The following is a 17,605-nucleotide window of genomic DNA, read 5'->3' as shown; positions in this document are numbered from 1 at the left end:
AAATGTTCTAAGTCCCAAAATGAACTCCAGTGATTCAATAATCTTTTCTGAGAACAAATCATATATTACAAAACAGAGTGCTATTAAGTTAATCTGGCATCTTCCAGATAAACAGATTTCACAAGATAACCCAGTCTCAAGTCCAAAGGCAACTACGTCTCTACAGCACAAAACTCACCTTCCTTTTGCTGCTGCTCTGACTCTTGTCTCGTTCCGTTTTTTCCTTCTCACCATCTTTCTGTGTGCTGTTTTCTTCATTCTGATCATGGTCCCCACTGTCATCATCTTTCAATCTAAATGAGAAGGCAAAACAACGTTATCCCATGACTGAGCTGATTCTTGCTTATCTAACAAAGCCACCAGGTCAAATGAACTACCATGGAACCAACCTGAAGTCACTTAAGATACAGGCAATGGGATGCACATGGGACAGGACAAGGGAATGCAGAAAGGCAACTAGGAGTCAACAAAAACGAAATGCTCATCAGCTAACCTGTAAATTCCAGAAAGCATGGTCTTCTAGTTTTCTAAAAGGCTGCACAAAGAAGCTGAGGTACAGTGGTAGAGTGCATGCTTAGCATGCACAGGGTCCTGGGTTCAATCCCCAGTACCTCTATCAAAAATAAATAAATAAATAAATAAATAAACCTAACAGCCACCCCCTCCCCCAAAAGAAGCAAGAGGGTAAGCAAGAGGGTAAGAGATTGCTTTACCAAAAATAGAGTCAACAATGAAAAAATTTTCTGGATTAAATAACCACTCTGGTATTTCAAAATGAAGTTTAAAAAGTTTCTTGCCACTTCTAATCATCTTTCCTACCCTTCCCCACTGCTACTGCTTTAGTTTGGATCCTTCTCTCCTGTCATCTCAATTACATTACAATAAATTCCTATCCGGTCTCCCTGACACAAATCATCTCCATGCTCTGTTGTCCTCCACATTGCCACCAGCTCTATCTTACTAAATGCAAATCTAATCTTTTAATTCCCCTGCTTAAACCCCTCAACTGTCCCTTGCCCTTTGATGTCCGCCATGAAGGATAAAGTACAACAATGTAAGATTCTCTAGAATCTGACTCTGGTCAATCTGGCATCCTCTTTGCTCCCTCAACCTCCCAAAGCAACCTACAGTTCCACATCCGAGCTATCTGCAAAGTTGCCCCTCAGTCCAAGGCACCATTCCTCCCATATGCATTTTTCCTTCTAGGTGGAGGGGGCTCTTAGAACAGTGTCTTATTAATCTTTGCATCTTCAGCATGTAGGACAAGAAGATGCTGCTCTAACATGTAGCACAAGCAGATGCTGCATCAGTGTTAAATGAAAAGAAAAGAAAGAAAAGGAAGGAATGCCTTCTTGCCTTGTTAATACAGTCAAATGTACTTTATGCGCCAAGCTTTTAGGAGCAGTGAAACCACTCTAAGTGTTGTATATCGGTTTGCTATGATTTCAAATCCACTTATGACTTAAATGAAGATATTTTAATACACTTGTTTATGACAAAGACCAAAAAGAAACTGCTTTTAGAAGTAAAACTGTTTTGCTATAGAACAAAATGTGTCAGGACGTCACCTCGTCTGCTGCCTCTGACAGGCGCTAGCAGCTCAGTTGCAGAGTGGCCCCCCTGGGAGCTCATCATCAATAAAAACAGACAAAGAAGGAACTACGGTGAGGGGACAGACTACAAACACGGAGGGTTTGTGAGGAACATCCAAGTTTCTGTCCGGGTAAAGCCACCCTTGGCTGATCTTGCTCTCTGAGTATCTTGGGACACTTGCTCCTCCAACAGTGGCCAAGGCGATTCTTTGGTTGGAACTGGTGTTAAACCATGCAGCAGTCTCAGGAAAAGGGACATTAGCTCCTGCTGTGGTAATGGTGATCTTTTTAGCAGTGGTGACAAACCTTGTATGCAGCAGCCCCCATAAAGATCAGCTCCCCCGTCAACACCAGTGCTGTAGGTCCCTTACAATAAGGGACTTTGAATTTTGAGCTGGCAGCTGGACCTGAGCTCTTGGTTGGCAAAGCCTTCTTATCCTAGTACCAATTCATACAAAGGTACACCCTGAACTAAATTTGGACTTTACTCCTTTTATCTCTTCTTGCCTGGAACAGTGTGATTAATCTATCACTGGTCTGAAGTATGTTATGTTATTTCTTTACTGGCTTAATAAGAGACATCTGCATTGCTACTGGTTTACGAAATTACTGCAATTCTCACGGTGAATCAGTGTGAAATAAACTATTGGCAAGGACAATCTCAGTTTCTGAGCCTAACTTACCACCCTTCAAAACAAAATACTAAGGCTTTCAGGTACACCTGAAGTTCACTGGATTCAGACAAAAAGATAAATGGAAGGTGAATTCACCAAGATAGTAAGAATGCTGTTTAGCTTAGAGCTGGACCATTAACTTATCATGGGTCTTTCCTGAAATCACCTTTCTAGCCCTATCCAGTCAAGTGGAATTCAGCAATTCTTAAGAAAGGTACTAGAAATGGTCAAACTAAAACTCAGATACAGGAATACTTTGGGGTTATTGTGGGTTTGGTTCCATGTCACTGCAATAAAGTAAGTATCACAATAAAACCAGTCACTTTTTTTTTTGGATTTCCCAGTGCATATGTTTAAACTATACTGTATGCTATTAAGAGTGCAATAGCATTATGTCTTAAAAAAAGTAGGTATTTTAATTAAAAAATACTTTACTGCTAAAAAATGTTAACCATTATCTGACACACAGGGTTGCCATAAACTTTCAATTTCTTTAAAAAAAAAAAAAAAGCAGTATCTGTACAGCTCAGTCAAATGCAGTCTGCCTGTATTACAGATTAGAAACATGTTGCAAAGAATTTTGTACTTTGTTTTCTTGCCCAGGAATCCCTAGTGCCTATCACATTAAAAGCACTCAAATGTTAGGATGGATGAGCGCAGCATGTGCTGAGGTGTCTGTTCTGCCCACCTCACAGCCCTAGCTGTAAGATTCACTCCTGAGGTCGTGCACTGTCCCCATCCCCACCCTGGCCAAGACATGACTACAAAGGGCCGAGACTGGCCTATGCCTCAAGGCCTTGCTCAAAATTATAAGCAGATTCTTCCCTCAGCTTTTCATCCAGGAGATGAAAGATGACACAGATTCAGGAGCTGGGGTGGTCAGCTGTACAAGTTTCATACAAGAAAAGCCATGAGGGAATAAAGACATTAAGCAAAAGCAAAGGAAGCCAGGAGGAGCAAAGGAAGCCAGGAGGGGCAAAGAGAATGGAGCAGATGAACAGAGTGGAGAGGACAATGGTTTTGTTTGTGATGCTGATATCGCATTGGCTTAGTTCAGCCTTCCTGGACCTCTGGGAGACTTAACGGTACTTACACTACTCCTTTCCCTTTATTAAATTTGAGGTGGTGTGGTTTCCTTTTCAAGAGGTGCCTGACTAGCATGTAAGCCCCACTACATTTATAAGCATACTGTATCAGATACTACAGAATGCCAGAGTCAGGCCTCAGCATGGTACAACAGACTCCTTTCCCTTCGGTGGTATCAACCTACTTGCAGTCCTCAACCTCACCCCTCTGTTGCGTTCATCACATGCTCTCCTCAGAGAGCCCCTCTTCCCCTACTTAACCTGTCCTTTAGGACTCAGACTAAGGGCCACGTTCTCTTCTTGAAAATATTTCCTAATCTCTCTCTAAGCTGAGTCGGGATCCCCTCTTCTGAACACTCCCATATAAATGTTTGTATTTGTCCCAGCTATACTGTCATGACTAGTTTCTTGTTTCCTGATTACGAACATCTCATGAGTTTTTCTATTGCTTGGACCCAAGACAGCTCCTAATTCTCTTCTTTAGGGCATACCCCAAGGACTCAAACCATCTCTCTCCTCAGCTCCCAATCCCCCACTATATCCTTCAGGGTCTGTTCCCTTCGATGTTGGTTGAAGAGGGGCACAGTCATCCCAGCATCTCACGTTCTGCTAGTCCCAAGAAAAGCATGTAAGTTCCTTTTTTAGTGCTCTTGCTGCTAATCACTGCTAGGAAACAGAAAAAGAATAACAAAAATATTCATGTCAGAGAATAAACAACGCTACTGTGATTCCTGGACCACACCTCCCGACTTCCTTCTAAGATAGTAAATGGAAACCCTAATGGACATTCATCTGATGCTGTTATTTCTTGAGGGTGGAGCTAACCAACCACTCTGCTCTCTGAGCCTACACTTAAGGCAAGTCATCTGCATCCTATATTTCAGAGGCTACTCCTCCCAGCCTGAAGCTGGATTTGAGCAAAGATATAATCTACAGAAAAATCAGTGCTCCATAGACTCAGGCAGGCAATTAGCACCTGAGGCTGTCCAGACTGTGGCACCTAATTACATCACCAAGCTTCTGCCCAGGTATGTCCTCATACTTCCTGACTAGATAATACATTGTAGGTAGGAACTTGGTATAATTCATCTTTACATGTTCAGCATCAGGCAGTGGCAGAAAACAAACACGTTTAATGAATGGATCTCTAAAATCAAAGCAATACAAGGCACAGCAGGATGAGTGACAAATAAGTGGTTCAGACAATAGTTAAGAATGGGCCAAAAGCTAACAGAGAGAGAATAAGGACAAAGTCAAGTATGGCATCTAGATTTGAAAACCAAGCTCAATATGTAGGGACTACAGTACAGTGAAAGCATCTTAAGGTTTTATATCTGAACAGGATCAATGGCACTGGGAGCTAAAGACTTGACTTGGGTGGGTGGGGGTAGCAATTAGGTTACATTCACAGAAAACCACACAGAAAAGGAGACTAGAGATCCCCTTAAATCTGAGCCCATCAGATTAGACTACAGTACTGAACTCCAGGCACTGAACTTTTAGAACTCTGGCAAACTGGAACACATCCTTAGGAGCCATGTGGTGAAGAGTGCAGAGGCTGAATATGCAGCAGTGGTCTAAAAACTGCATACTTTTTTTGAATGAAAAACAAAAACAACAAAAACAAAACTGGGGGGAGTGCTGTCTCCAATTGTTAATTTCAAATGAAAGCCAGCTTTGTTTTTTTCCTAGTTAGAAGACATGTTTAAAAAAATCTGGCTCAGTATAATAAATAGTTAATAATTAGAACTAATTAAAAATGACCCAGGTTAGTTTTTGTCAAGATGTGCTTGAACAAACATTAAATAACAAACCTGGGTTTGAATCCCACCATATGGCCATTCTTGTTGTTGTGGGCAAGTTATTTAATCTCAGAGTCTCATTTTCCTCATTTCTAAAAGGAGGTAACAAGATCCCCTTTACAGGCTTGTTAGAAGTATAAATAATATATGAAAAATACCAAAATGCCTGTGGAAGCCATTATTGCCGTTCTTAAATTAGCTTACTCCAGGCCTCCCAATGATTTGGTTGGGACTGGGCCAGAGAGCCCATAAAATGCCTTCTTAAGATGAAATTTTTATTTCTTCAATTCAGTGGAGAAGGGGTGTAAGGCTGGCAGAAAACTCCAGAGGCTGGACTTAGATCTGGAGCTAAGAGTTGCAGGGCTTATGATGATGGGGGGTGGGGTGGCGTTAGTATAGGGATGGCTCAGCTATGCAGCAGGCCGCAGAAGCGCTCTCCCAAAGATTTTTTTCAACTAGTAAAGCCCTCTCAGCAACCAGGAAACATTCCTGAGGAGCTGTCTGGAGTGTCAGAATCCAGGACTTCTGAATTTGCACACCAGCACTCACTGTACAGGAAAAGCCCCAATTTCCCATCAGAAACAGTGGGTCACAACCTAAACTAAAAGTAATTCTATTTTACATTTATATCTCACTATTTATCAATTTACAAAGTACCTTTAAGCACTGTTGAACATGATTTGATCCTTATCACACCAGTGTGGCAGCAGGGCCTTAGCCATTAATTGGGTTTGGGTAACAGTGGCTCAGAGACTGGGTAACTTTTCTGCTATCAAATAACTATTAACTGGTGGGTGGGTCTGCGACTGGAAATCTAGGTCTTCAGAAGACAGATTTACTGGACTACTAGGTGAAAGCTAAGAACATAATCTACCTTCAGATACAATCGCTGGAGGGAAATACGCAAACACTTAGCATTTCCATTCTGCATCTCCAAATAGATGCTGTAACTAGAAATCAGGGTACATACAGAATCGCAGAAGGGGACAGTAACAAGAAACTTGGGCAAGATACTGAGCATCTCTTGGAGAGTGTGTTGGAAGAGGGGAAAAGGAGGGGGAGGAGAAAGGAAGTAGGAAGGAGTCTCAGGAAGACGATGAGAATTCCGTAACTGAGCAGCCACAGCGCTGAGCGCGGCAGCCACATTACCTCATTGCATCTTCGCAACCGTACGACACGAACTGTTACAGTCCCCACTTTGCAGATGAGAAAACTGAGACAGAGAAGAGAGGTGAGCTGCCTAGGCCAGAGTCTGTGAGGAGAGCTGGATTCAGAGGCGGCCAGGCTGCGGAAACACCCAAACCGCCGAGGTCTCCGCCCCTCCACGCCACTGGCAACCCGCACCCGCCCGGGCGGGGCGTCGGAAAATCTCCTTCCGGGAGGTACGGCCACCTTCTCTCCCCCGAGCCCCCACTTCGTCCTCGGTCCTCACGACCCTGGGGTCCCAGAGACCCCCTGCATCCCACCTCCCCAACTCCCTCCTCCCCGCCAGCCGCCCAGGCCGGCCCGTAGCCCGAGCCCGGGAGGGAAGCCGGTGCAGCACAATTTGCGCCGCCGGCCGTCCTGGCGGGGGCGGGCGCGGGGAACGGTTGGGGGAAGGGGCCCCGGGGGACCGGCCACGAGCCACTCACGCGTCGAACTTGTTGTTCATCCTCTCGCTGCCGCCGTAGCCACTGCCTCACGGAGTGACTTCCGCTCCTCCGGTCCCTCCGCCTAGGGTCCGGCCACTTCCGGTTGTGCGGGACGCAGCGGAACGTCGGCGCGCTGCCCCGGTAGGGAACGGGTATCCCGGGACACCAAATCTGGGCGGCTTCGCCGACGCGCTCGGCTTTAGCTCCTTCGCCGGCTGAGGGCCTCAGCTTTATTCCAATTCCAATCCCTGTCCCTGTCTGCCGCCTCCCTGTCCGCCCAACCGCCCTCCCCAGGGAGCGCATCCTGACCCCCTCCCGCGGCGGGCTCGGAGAAAGAGGCAGCGCTGAGTCGCTGACGGCGCAGGCTCTGGATTCACGGCATGGTACACATCCCGACTCCACCGCCAGTGGGGCTACAAGATCCTGGATTCTCTCCTAACCTCCGCGAGGTTAGGTCCTTCTTTGGTTCTGGCAATACTGTACTATAGTACGCGCCTCTTCAGATGGCCGTGTGGATTGAACGACATAATCAGTGTCAGGCGCTAGACACCGTAACCTTCGATAAGTGGTAGCTATTGTTAATCTTTGCTTACTCGTGCCAGGAGCTACAGAACTAATCTCCGCCCTCTGAGGCAGTCAGAATGGTTGAGAGACTCACTCTGGGTGACAAAGCTAGCAAGAGGCTTTCAGGAACAAGAGATGGTCCCACCATCAACAAATTACCTCCTGGATCTAAGCCTTTGCTCCAAATACACAGCGGTGCCTGCGCCGCCTTCCCCCCACCCCGGAGTAAATGAGATGAACCTGCTGGTTATTGATCCCCAAAGCCAGCAACCCTGTACTTTCTTAGTGTCTAAGATTGGGTCAGAGTTGAGACTTCTATACCAGACACTTTTATTTAGCTACCATTGTTCTGGGAAGCCTCTCTTACTCTGGGCCCCAATTTGCCTATCCTAAACATAGGGGAATAGTGACTTGCTTATCCATGATGCTGTGAAGATCTCTTCTCTTAACAATGAAGAAAAGATAATAAAATTAATGAACTGTTTGGTGATCAATGACAAAAAATGCCTATAAATGAAAAGGTCACTGGTGCGTGTCATTATTAGGTGTTTACAGCACCCAGAAAGCAGGCATATGCCAGCTGGAATGGGCTGCTGCCCTTCTTTTGAGAGAGCATTGGCTGCTACTCTTCATTTCTCTCTTGACTTCCCTCCTTCAGGAGCCTGCAGGGAACTTGTAAAAGGGAAGGGAGGCCCAGGCCTAGAGTGATAGGACCTTGCCCAGTTGGGGATATGATATAAAACAGAGTCCTCAGAACTTCAGAAATGATGGGAATTGATAACACTTTACTGAAGTGAGGGGAGTTCCAGGACTAGCAAGCTAGTGCCACATGGATGCCGATCCCACTAGCACACTCTGCCCACATCCCATCCCCAGCCCCTCCAGAACTCCAGCTGTGTCTGTTTATTTCCTCAGCTTTTCTCAGGGCCGTTGGCTCACATGTCCCTGAAGTGTGCTTCCCAAAGAGCATACTCATAACTTCAGCAGCACAACAAAGCTGGTAAGACTGCACGTGGCTAGCAGCAATTGGCTGGCTCAGTCTGATGAGGGCAGGTAGGAGCGGGGGTCTCCTGGGAATGGCAGGGCAGGCACGCGGTTGTAATGGGCCATGAGGAAGATGCCAGCAGTGCCACAGACAAAGAGTGAGAGCATGGCCAGGAAGCAAACTCTGTCCAGCACTCGGCCCACCAGAAACCATTCCTCGTTTCCCTGAGGGCGAGAGGCAGGGTATGAGATGACCAGCGGTGACAGGAAGCTGGGCCGCTATACCATCCTTGATCATCTGGTGGACCTCCATTCTTCATTTCCCCATCCTTTTCACCTACTTCCAGGCATCAACCCGGCTTCTTCCATGGTCTCCTGGCCCCATTCCCAATTCTGCTTTTTCCATCAATTGCCCTACCATGGCCATCTCACTCATCCTGCCCCCATCTCAGGTCCAAGTTTCTCATCAGGTTCTCAACCCCCCACCCCACCCCCGGACTGGCTTACACTGTCAAAGTGACTCTGCTGGTGCCGGGCACGGGCAATGAGGTTGCAGGCTTCCACACAGGCCTGGATGGCCGGAGCGGCCTCCTTCAAGCTGCCACACAGCTGGCTCTGCCCTGACTCCGGGCCTTTCTCTGTTGAGGAGACGGGGTAAGGTTTGGGAATAGAATAGAGAAGAAACAGTAGAGAGAGTGGCCTCTCCTTAGGGACCCCAGTCCCTCTCTCCTCAACCTGGACATTTGCCCAACACTCATCTGCTGTGCCTGGCACCTTGGCCAACAGACAGCCCTTCCTGTCTGGATTCCCTGGGGAGGGGCGCCTGCAGTGTCCACGGCCCTGCCTCACCTAGCTTCTCCAGCGCTGCCCTCACCAGCCCATTGCGCTGGCGCTGCCGGAAGAGGAGTTCACTGCGAGGCAGGCAGAGGGCCACTTCCTCCCCAGCCGTGATTGACCACCCCAGGGAGGAGCCATTCTGTAGCCGGGACCGGGCATCCTGCACAGCTGCTGGGGCCAGTGGGCGAACCTGCATCTGCAGCAGCTGGGGCAAGAGCCGCAGGAACACCTGGAGAGGAGATGTTGTGGGTGGCTTAGTGGCCAGCAGACCTGGATGTTTGGGCAGCCAGGCTGGGCTTTGGAGCAGAAGGTGATGGTTGTCACGAGGGGCTCATGCACTGGGGGCCCGGAGACAACATGTTAGGGGCAGTGGCTGGCCCTGGTACAGCTTGCCTGTTCTGTGCCAGAAACCCAGCCTGGGCCCCCAAACTTTCGTGCACATCAGAATCATCAGGGAACTTGTTACAAACGAGTTCCTGGGCCCCACCCCTGTATTCTGGCCCAGGAATCTATTTGTAACAAGGATCCCAGCTGACTGCTGCAGGCAGTCATGTAGGCACTGGAGCCAGACTGCCTGGGCAGAATCCTGCCACCTCCACTTTCTAGCCATGCCACCTCAGGTAAGCTACCTAACCTCTCTGTGCCTCAGTTTCCTCATTTGTAGAATGAAGATGATATAATACCCACTTCATAGGGGTTTTATGAAGATTAAATAAATTAGTATGTATAATCTGCCTGCCACATAGTAAGCACTCGATATTATTATTAATCCATTTGGGCACATGCTTCAAGATACACACAAGGCAGGTTTGCTGCTGGACATGTTGGGTGAGGAATATGCCCAGAGACAGGAGTGCAGAGAAAGGGGCGTGTGAGTGGACTGGGCAGGAGGATGCTGGAATGGGAGGTGGGGGCTGGGATGGGTAGGGAGAGGGTGGCTTGCCTTGCGAACCCCTCGGGCCATGGAGTGTGTGTGTGGGGACCGCAAAGACACGTTGAGCACAACCACAGCATTCACAACAATGAGGATGGTCACCACCAGGAGGAAGGTCAGGTACCTGCCGGGGTTGGGTAGGCAGGAGCCCTTCAGCACTCCATCCCCAGATACCACCCCCACCCCTAGTGGCAGAGTCCCCTAGATCCCTTAGGGTGAGGGGCTGGCATTGAGGATGGCGGGGGTTGGGAGTTGGCAGGAGGGCTATACCCTGCGTTCCTGAGAAGGGAGGGGAGGGGTAGGTAGCAGGCATGAGGACTGGCCTTACTTGCTGATGAGTGGCACTGCCTGGGAGGTCTCGGGCACCTTTTTGGCCACAAGGAAGAGGAAGACAGTCTGGGCCAGAAGCACGTTGATGGCGACGGTACACTTCTGGCCACCCGCTGCCCATGACCAAGAGACCCTCAGAGTAGATCTCAGCTTCCCCACTGCGGGGCACGCCCCTTCCCACAAGGAGCCCAGTGTCCCTGGGCCTGGGTCATGGTGCCATTCTGCCCTTCCAGCTACCCCCCGTGCCGCTGGCCAAGGCCATGCCCCCACTCCCACAGGCACTAGGTACCCTTGGCAGGAAGGAAGTAGATGAGGATGGCCACGGAGGAGATGAGCACACAGGGCGCGATGATGTTAATGACATAGAAGAGGGGCTTGCGCTGGATGAGCAGGTAGAAGACGACCTTCTGGTGGCCTGCCTCCTCTGCTGGTGCCACCTCATCCAGCAGCATCTTGGCTGGCCGGTGCCGGATGGCCCACTCCCCATTTTCTGCAGGCAGCAGGCTGGAGTGGGCCTGGGGAGTGCTGGCAGGCAGATCCCTGCAACCCCGGGTGACCCAGCTACAGGGCAACCAGCACATGCCCAAAAGAGCACCATTGAGGAACAGAAGGAGTAAGGGAGAATGATCCCCTCCTGCCAGAACTGAGTCATTATCATGGGGAAAATCAGAGCATTGCTGGGCCCTTAAATATACATATTTTATGGTTTACTATGATTTTCATCTTGAGTTCTGTGGGAGGGGGCATCTTGGTCTGCCCCTGCCCCACAGCCAGATCCAGCAGGAGCCTTGGGTGGATGTTACCTGTGAAGGCTTCGGGGTCAATGAAAATCCACTCTATGGTCTGACCATCTTCCTGGCTCAGCTGCAAATTGATCTCACTGGTGCTGTAGGTCTGGGACCTGGGAGATGGGGAGAAAAAGAGGCTAAATTTAAAGGTGTGTAGACCCACCCATGAGGTCCCATACAGGTCACCTGAGGGCAACTGTGGGCAGTTTTGCCTCAAAAAGTGCAGCCAAGAATTTCTGAGTTCTCCACAAAACCCTGACAGCAAGATACGGCAGGGGCTGGGAGCTGGGCTGTTTGGGATCTGGGGGAATTGAAGTTGAAGGGCCAGGAGGCTGCAGCTCAGTGTGATCCCCTGATGTCAAGAGCCCAGGGCCACCCCATGTTCCTCCCTCCCAGGGCAGGAGGGGCCCACGCTAAGAACAAAGGAAACAGCCTGTGCCTCTCAGGTCTGTTTACTGAGGCGGGTCTCCCTGCCAGTTTGCTGTGAAAAATCACTGCTCTTCTGAAATATAGGGAAACTGTCACCGTGACCCCCTTCCCCCACTAACGGATGAGGAAACTGAGACAGCGTCCGCCTCTCCCTGGGGCTGTAGGGTGTAGCGGTCTAGTTGTGCATGTGTGTCTTGGGTGTGTGTATGCCTTCTTGCTGCCCACCAGTCTTTTATGTCTCTCCTCGGGGCATGGGCAGGGAAACTGAGGCAGTGAAGGAGGATGAGTGAGGGCTCTTAGCAGGGAGGGACATGGGCATCTTCAGGTCTCTGGGCCTGAGATGGACACAGTGGCCCCAGGGAGGTGGAGCCAGCCCTGGCTGAAAGCCCCCTGTCGCCGCCCTGGCCAGGGCCCCTCTTTGAGAGACTTCCTAAATCCCCACCCCAATCAGTTGCCTCACTGGAAGATGAGGGAGCAGTTCTGCCAGTCGAAGGGGAAGTAGGTGACGGAGACGGGACAGGAGGAGCGGAAGATGGCGGGCGGCAGCCAGTAGACGCAGCCATCGGGAGACACGAGCACATTGCAGTAGAGCGCCACCTCGAACACGCCGTCCACGCTGCGCACAGGCCAGGCCATGGGGCTAGGGGCTCACAACCCCGACAGCCCCTGCTCGGCTGAGACCTGCACCCAGACCAGCCCTCTGCCCTGCATGGATGGGCCTGGGGACACCAATCCTTCCCAGCCTGCCACACCCCTGCCTGGTCCCCACCTAGCCTCAGGCACTGTGACCTCCATCTAGCCCCCTCCCTGCCACACTCACCCCACCAGGCTCTTTTGGCCCCACGTCGTAATCACTGCTGCTTTCCCTGACTCTCTTTGATAATGGTCATAACAGCCCCTTACATTGGTTGAGCTCTCACAAAGTGCCAGAGCACAGCCCTTTCCGTGCCTGTCCTGTGGAATCCTGACAGGCGACTTTTGTGGGAGTGATGTGTCCTTGTCCCCATGGTAGAGGGGGAGTGGCCCACCCAGGCAGCCCAGCCTAGAGCTGATGGAGCCAGGTCTGGAATCAGGTCCGCTGGCCCTGGGCCCTCCCCTCAGCACCCGCTCCATCAGTACCCCCCAGTCTCCGCAGGGTCCCCGGTCTGCACCCTCTGCTCACCCATCTCTTTCTCCCAGAGCCCCCTTGTCCTGCTGTGCCCCGCCCTTGTGTCCTTTTGTCCCCCAACCCCTGCCCGCACCCCCTCCTCACTTGTTCTCCAGCACGACATCCGGCCGCCACACCATGGTGGACGGCACCCTCAGCACCCACAGGCCCTCGTAGTCTCGTGGGTCCCAGCGCAGGCGGTAGTCACACCACTGCTGCAGGGGGAGGGGTTTGCTCTCTGCTGCACCCCACCCCCAGGAACAGGAGCCCGTCCCAGGGGGACAGAAGAGGCAGGGACGGGATGGGAAGGAAACAGGCAGCTCTAAGGATCTTAGGGCCCTATGGGGCAGGGGATAGAAGGTGGCAGGGTGACTTCTTACCATTTCTATCCAGACGTTGGTGGTGAGGGCCTCCTCTCGCTCATTCTAGGGATGCAGAACAGAGGGCTCAGCCCCTATCCCTGTCCCTCCCAGGATGTTAGTCCCTATAAGACCCCAGCCCCCATGGGAGTTTTCCAGCTCCCAGCCTCTCCAGTGTAGGCCCTCTCTGCTTGGGCTGCCGGAGCCAGCCCCTTCCTCTCCCCAGTGGTCCCGGGGGCAAGGTGCGCTGGCACGCCCTTCCCCACTGTCCTCAGGCCTGTGCTCACCAGGGAGATGAGGTTGGTGAGCGTGAGCTTCAGGCTGACGTTGACTATGTCTGAATCGCGCTCAGCGGGCCTCAGGTGGGGGTTGTAGTTGTGCATCAGGTCCCTGAGCAGACGCTCCTCCTGGTTCCGGCCCTGGGCTCCTGCAACAGACAGTGGTAAGCCTGGCTACGGGGGTTTTGGGACAAAAGGAGGGGGAGGCCATGGAAGGGTGTGACCTGGAGAAGCAGGGAGCTAGGGTGGGGAAAGGCTCCAGTAGCCCTCTAGACCCTCCGAACCCTGAGGCCTTGGACCCCTGCTCCTGGGCTCTTCGGGACCCAGACCCCCTGAGTCCACACCCAGGTAGACAGCCAGCAGTGGTAGGAGGAGCAGCGGGCTCTGGCCCCCATGCATGGTGCCACAGCTCTCTGCAGCGACAGGGGTGGGACTGCAGCTCCTTAGGTCTGGAGTAGGGAGATGCAGACTCTGAGTCTCATGTAACAGCCCACACTCCCACCCCAGCCAGCCCAGCCAGGCCAGCCCAGCCCCGCCAGCTGTCTGCCCACAGCACAGTCAGCTGTTTCAGGATGGACACAATGCCGGGCTCAGGTTACCCAGGCTGCGGAGGGACAGAGGGGCCCCATCTGCCCCAACAGAGACAGTCCAGCCTCCATCCCCACTCTCAGGCTCAGCTGTCCCCATCCTCCATCCATGTTCCAGCTGGAGGCTGAGGACGCAGCCAGCGACAGATGGGTGTGGGAGAAGACAGAGTACTGAGGAAGGGCCTTGACCCAGGCGCCCTCCTCTCACTCCATCCAGCGGGTTGGGATTTGGGGAGGTGTGAAGGCTGTTGGTTAAGCATGTTTTGTACCTGAGCTTCTCCATTACCTGGTTGAGGATCCCAAACTGGTCCCACCAGCCTGACATCTTCATGGATCTCTTCACTAGGCCCAGACACTGGAGGGTCAGGCACTAGGGGTGGGAGAGACACTAGGTCCCCCAAGCGATGACACCTTAATGCAAATGAGGGCGCCAGGTCAGGGTCCCCCAAGTCTCTGAGGCATGGGGCTCAGGCCTGGTAAGCTTTAAAGGAAGGAGGGCTAAGGAAGATCTGGAACTCAAGGCTCTTGGGAATAGGACAGCCCACCCCTCAGCATCCTGGGGGACAGGGTGGTGGCGGCCTCTGAGGGCTGGAGAGAAAGCACCATTTCATGTCGCCCTCCTCTCAAGTGAATGATGTCTGCGGCATTTCAATGCATGTCAGTAAACTGGAAGACAGCCCAGTGCCCTGTGGTGGAGATCCGAGTGAGGCTGGCTCAGACCCCAGCCCCCTGCAAGCAGGGCCAGAAGTCCCTCCTGTCCTCCCCAGGACTTTGGGGTTGGAGATACGGTGATGGTGGCCCCTGCCTTCCCTGATCATCTGCTTCAGTCCTTGCATTTAGTCGCTCTGAGCCCCACACTCAGTTTTCCTTGACAGTGCCGCTCACTTCCCTCAAGCTCTGTTCTCACCACACATCTGGGTGTGTAGTCCACTTTCCCTGGAGTTCACAAAGCCAACGGCTCCTTCTCCCCACTTTGCCCTCTGGTAACCCCAGACTCAATTCCCTCTCCTGTTTTGCAGAGCAATATGTCTCCTCCTCTTTACTCTGCTCCAGGACCACACTTTGCCAAAGATCATTGCCGGCTTCAGCTACAAAATGGCCCACCTAGTCCCTGCCTGGCTCTGCTGCCCCAGGCATAGGCCATCGGTGATGCCCGACCTTTCTGACCTTCTCCTTTCCTTTTCCTACAAGCATCTGGGAGGGAAAAAGGATACTATGGAGCATGACTTCATTCTGTTGGGACTTGTGCCACCTCCCTATGTATGCAGATTGTAACTCCCATTTTCTCCCCATCTCTGCTCTGAGAGGTATCCTCAGTGTTCTCAGGAGGACAAGGCATCTCTGAGGAGTGGCAGTTTCTGCCGTGGAGGGTTATGTGGGGAGATAGGGGACCCATAAAGAGAAAATCTCGTGTTGTCTTCACTGTCTGACAACTTTGCCACCTTCTACTCCAGGGGCTGGAAAAGTGAAATGCTCCTTTCCTGGGCTCCCGTGCAGATGGGGTGTCCGTGTGATCGCATCCTGGCCAATGCGGTGTTTGCCAAAGTTGGCTGAGGGGTTCAGCTTTTGCCTCCTGATAAAGAGGTCAGAAATGGCTGGCTCCTTTCCTGCCTTGAACATTATGTGAAGTGTGGAGCTGTGACAACAAGTTTGAGGACAAAGCCAACATGCTCTGGAGGGAGGGCTGGGCAGAGAGCACAGAACCCAGGTCCCTAATAGTTTTGCACCAGCCACTGCCTCACAATTCTTATTATGTGAGAAACAGGAAACCTTATTTGCTTACACCACCGGACTTTGGATTGTCTGTTCCTTTGGACTGTCTGCAGCCAGTGTATTCTTGATGGATTCATCACCCTTTGAAAGAGTGTGGGTAGCCCTGCTGGCCTGGGGAGTCTGCATGGACACCCTCTGGCTTCACAAGAAGCTGGCCCTGTGGGTGTAACTTTCTGGGGAGGGAAGGAGACAAGTTCCCATATCACCATGTGGACCAGTCCTGACAGCACCCTGACAACGCCCTGGTGCTGGAGTGCTGGGGGAGTGGGTGCTCTCGGGGGACCCACTGTGACCCTGGGAACCTGCACAAAAGGTACCCTTGGTCGGATGTGGCATTTGGGGATTGTCTTCCCTGGAAGGTTTATAGCCACCCTAGAGGAGCCAGACACCACAGAGCCTGGCGGGTGGACTGTATAAGACCTGCTGCCAACAGTGCCACCGTGTGGCAGAGAGGAGCAATGACAGTGGTTGTGGGCTCGGATGTCAGCCCTCTCGTTTGTGTGTGTGAGACAGGGACCTCCTGGAGTTGGTGGCCAATTCCAGGGAAGACCCGGACTGCCTGCTCATCTGAAGGGTGTAAGTCCAAGCTAGTTTTCCTATTCAGAGGGAAAAAATTAAAGATTTGTACCTTGAGTTTTTGGAAAGTTCATATTGGAAAGCGGAAGTAAGGTCAGTTGTGGTTTTAAATGGCTAGTCTTTGCTTTAGTTCCATGGAAAGACTAAAAAGTCGGTCTTCTGTATACCTGAGCTCATGAGGTCACTGACTCCCTCTGCGGGAGACGGGTTGAGCTGTGGGACCTCACGCCTGCACATCAAGGAGATAAAGAATTGCGTTCTCTAACCTGCTCCAGTCCCCCTTCACTCACTGAGCCAGGCTTGATCCTGGCCCCAGAGGCCTATCCTCAGTGACTGAGGCTCACAGATGAGATATGAGATAAACCACCGCTGCTAAAATTTGCAGGACACGTGTAACTACCTTTACTCCTACTAGCAAATCTGATCTTCAGAACGTTTCCTGAGCCAGACTTACATATGCTTTGCAGATGAGAAAACTGAAGCTGGGAGATGAGGAGTGGTTCCCCCAAGGCCACACTGCTAGTGTAACTAACTACCCGAAACTTTGTCTCTTAAAACAAGAAACGTTTATTATCTCACATAGTTTCTGAGGGTCAGAAATCCAGGAGCAGTTTAGCTGGGTGGTTCTAGCACAGAGATTTTCATGGGGCTGTGATCTCATCTGAAGGCTCCACTGCAGCTGAAGGATCCACTTCCAAGGTCAGTTACATGTCTGTTGGCAGGAGGCCTCAGTTCCTTGCCATGTGGGCTTCTCCACAGGCTGCTCGTTGTGCCAACCAGCTTCCTCTGTCAGCCAACTGAGAGTGAATGAGGGAGTAACAGCAGGGGTGGGGGGAGGGCTACAATGTCTCTCATGACCTAGACTTGGAAGTTTCACACAACCACTTCTGCCTCATTCTGTTGGTCACACAGAGTAGTCCTGGTACCATGTGGGAGGCACTACACAAGGATATGAATACCAGGCGGTAGGGATCACTGGGGCCGTTTTGGAGGTGGGCTGCCACACAGAGCCACATCCCCCAGCTCCTGTAGCCTCAGCACTTGGCCCTTTGGGGTGAAGTTGCCAGATTTAGCAAATTAAAATACAGGATTCCCAGTTAAATTTGGGTTTCAGATAGACGATGAATTATTTTTCGGTATACATATATCCCAAGTCTTATCTGGCAATCCTACTTTGGGGAGGAGGAATAGGTGCCCAAGAAGGAGCAATCTTGGGGGGATGGCTGTATTCTGGG

General features: G+C 51.4%; 2 protein-coding genes across 5 annotated transcripts in view; both read right to left on the bottom strand.

Annotated features, from left to right (window-relative positions):
• The window catches only part of EIF4E2 (eukaryotic translation initiation factor 4E family member 2), a 28,790-nt gene extending 21,907 nt beyond the window's left edge, over positions 1-6,883 (bottom strand). For 3 of the 4 annotated variants that reach the window (XM_031452417.2, XM_031452418.2, XM_031452416.2), the window contains exons 1-2: positions 6,785-6,883; positions 179-293 (exon numbers count right to left, since the gene is read on the bottom strand). In XM_031452417.2, coding sequence (XP_031308277.1) covers positions 179-293; positions 6,785-6,804 — 135 coding nt within the window. In that variant the 5' untranslated portion in view covers positions 6,805-6,883. Of the gene's footprint in view, positions 1-178; positions 294-6,302; positions 6,454-6,784 lie in introns of those variants that run through there. The other variant, XM_010999004.3, reaches the window with a different exon arrangement.
• Positions 6,884-8,237: 1,354 nt separating this feature from the next.
• On the bottom strand, positions 8,238-13,867 carry CHRNG (cholinergic receptor nicotinic gamma subunit). Its single transcript, XM_010999003.3, has 12 exons — positions 13,779-13,867; positions 13,444-13,583; positions 13,178-13,222; positions 12,903-13,012; positions 12,111-12,266; positions 11,237-11,334; positions 10,723-10,923; positions 10,432-10,546; positions 10,113-10,227; positions 9,182-9,398; positions 8,840-8,970; positions 8,238-8,557 (listed from the first exon to the last, which is right to left on the bottom strand). The coding sequence occupies exons 1-12, from the start codon at positions 13,831-13,833 to the stop codon at positions 8,384-8,386; spliced, it is 1,557 nt and encodes a 518-aa protein (XP_010997305.2). The 5' UTR covers positions 13,834-13,867; the 3' UTR covers positions 8,238-8,383.
• Positions 13,868-17,605: the final 3,738 nt, after the last annotated feature.

Source organism: Camelus dromedarius, chromosome 4 (genome assembly GCF_036321535.1).
Source record: "Camelus dromedarius isolate mCamDro1 chromosome 4, mCamDro1.pat, whole genome shotgun sequence".
Lineage (NCBI taxonomy): Eukaryota > Metazoa > Chordata > Mammalia > Artiodactyla > Camelidae > Camelus > Camelus dromedarius.
This window is presented reverse-complemented; position numbering and strand designations above follow the sequence as displayed.

Coding starts and splice junctions, on each gene's coding strand:
- CHRNG (XM_010999003.3), bottom strand. CDS start 13,833: ATGCATGGGGGCCAGAGCCCGCTGCTCCTCCTACCACTGCTGGCTGTC. Junction 13,584..13,778: donor ACTGCTGGCTGTCTACCTGG/GTGTGGACTCAG, acceptor TGTCTGTTGCAG/GAGCCCAGGGCCGGAACCAG. Junction 9,399..10,112: donor TGGCCCGAGGGGTTCGCAAG/GCAAGCCACCCT, acceptor TCTCCTCTCCAG/GTGTTCCTGCGGCTCTTGCC.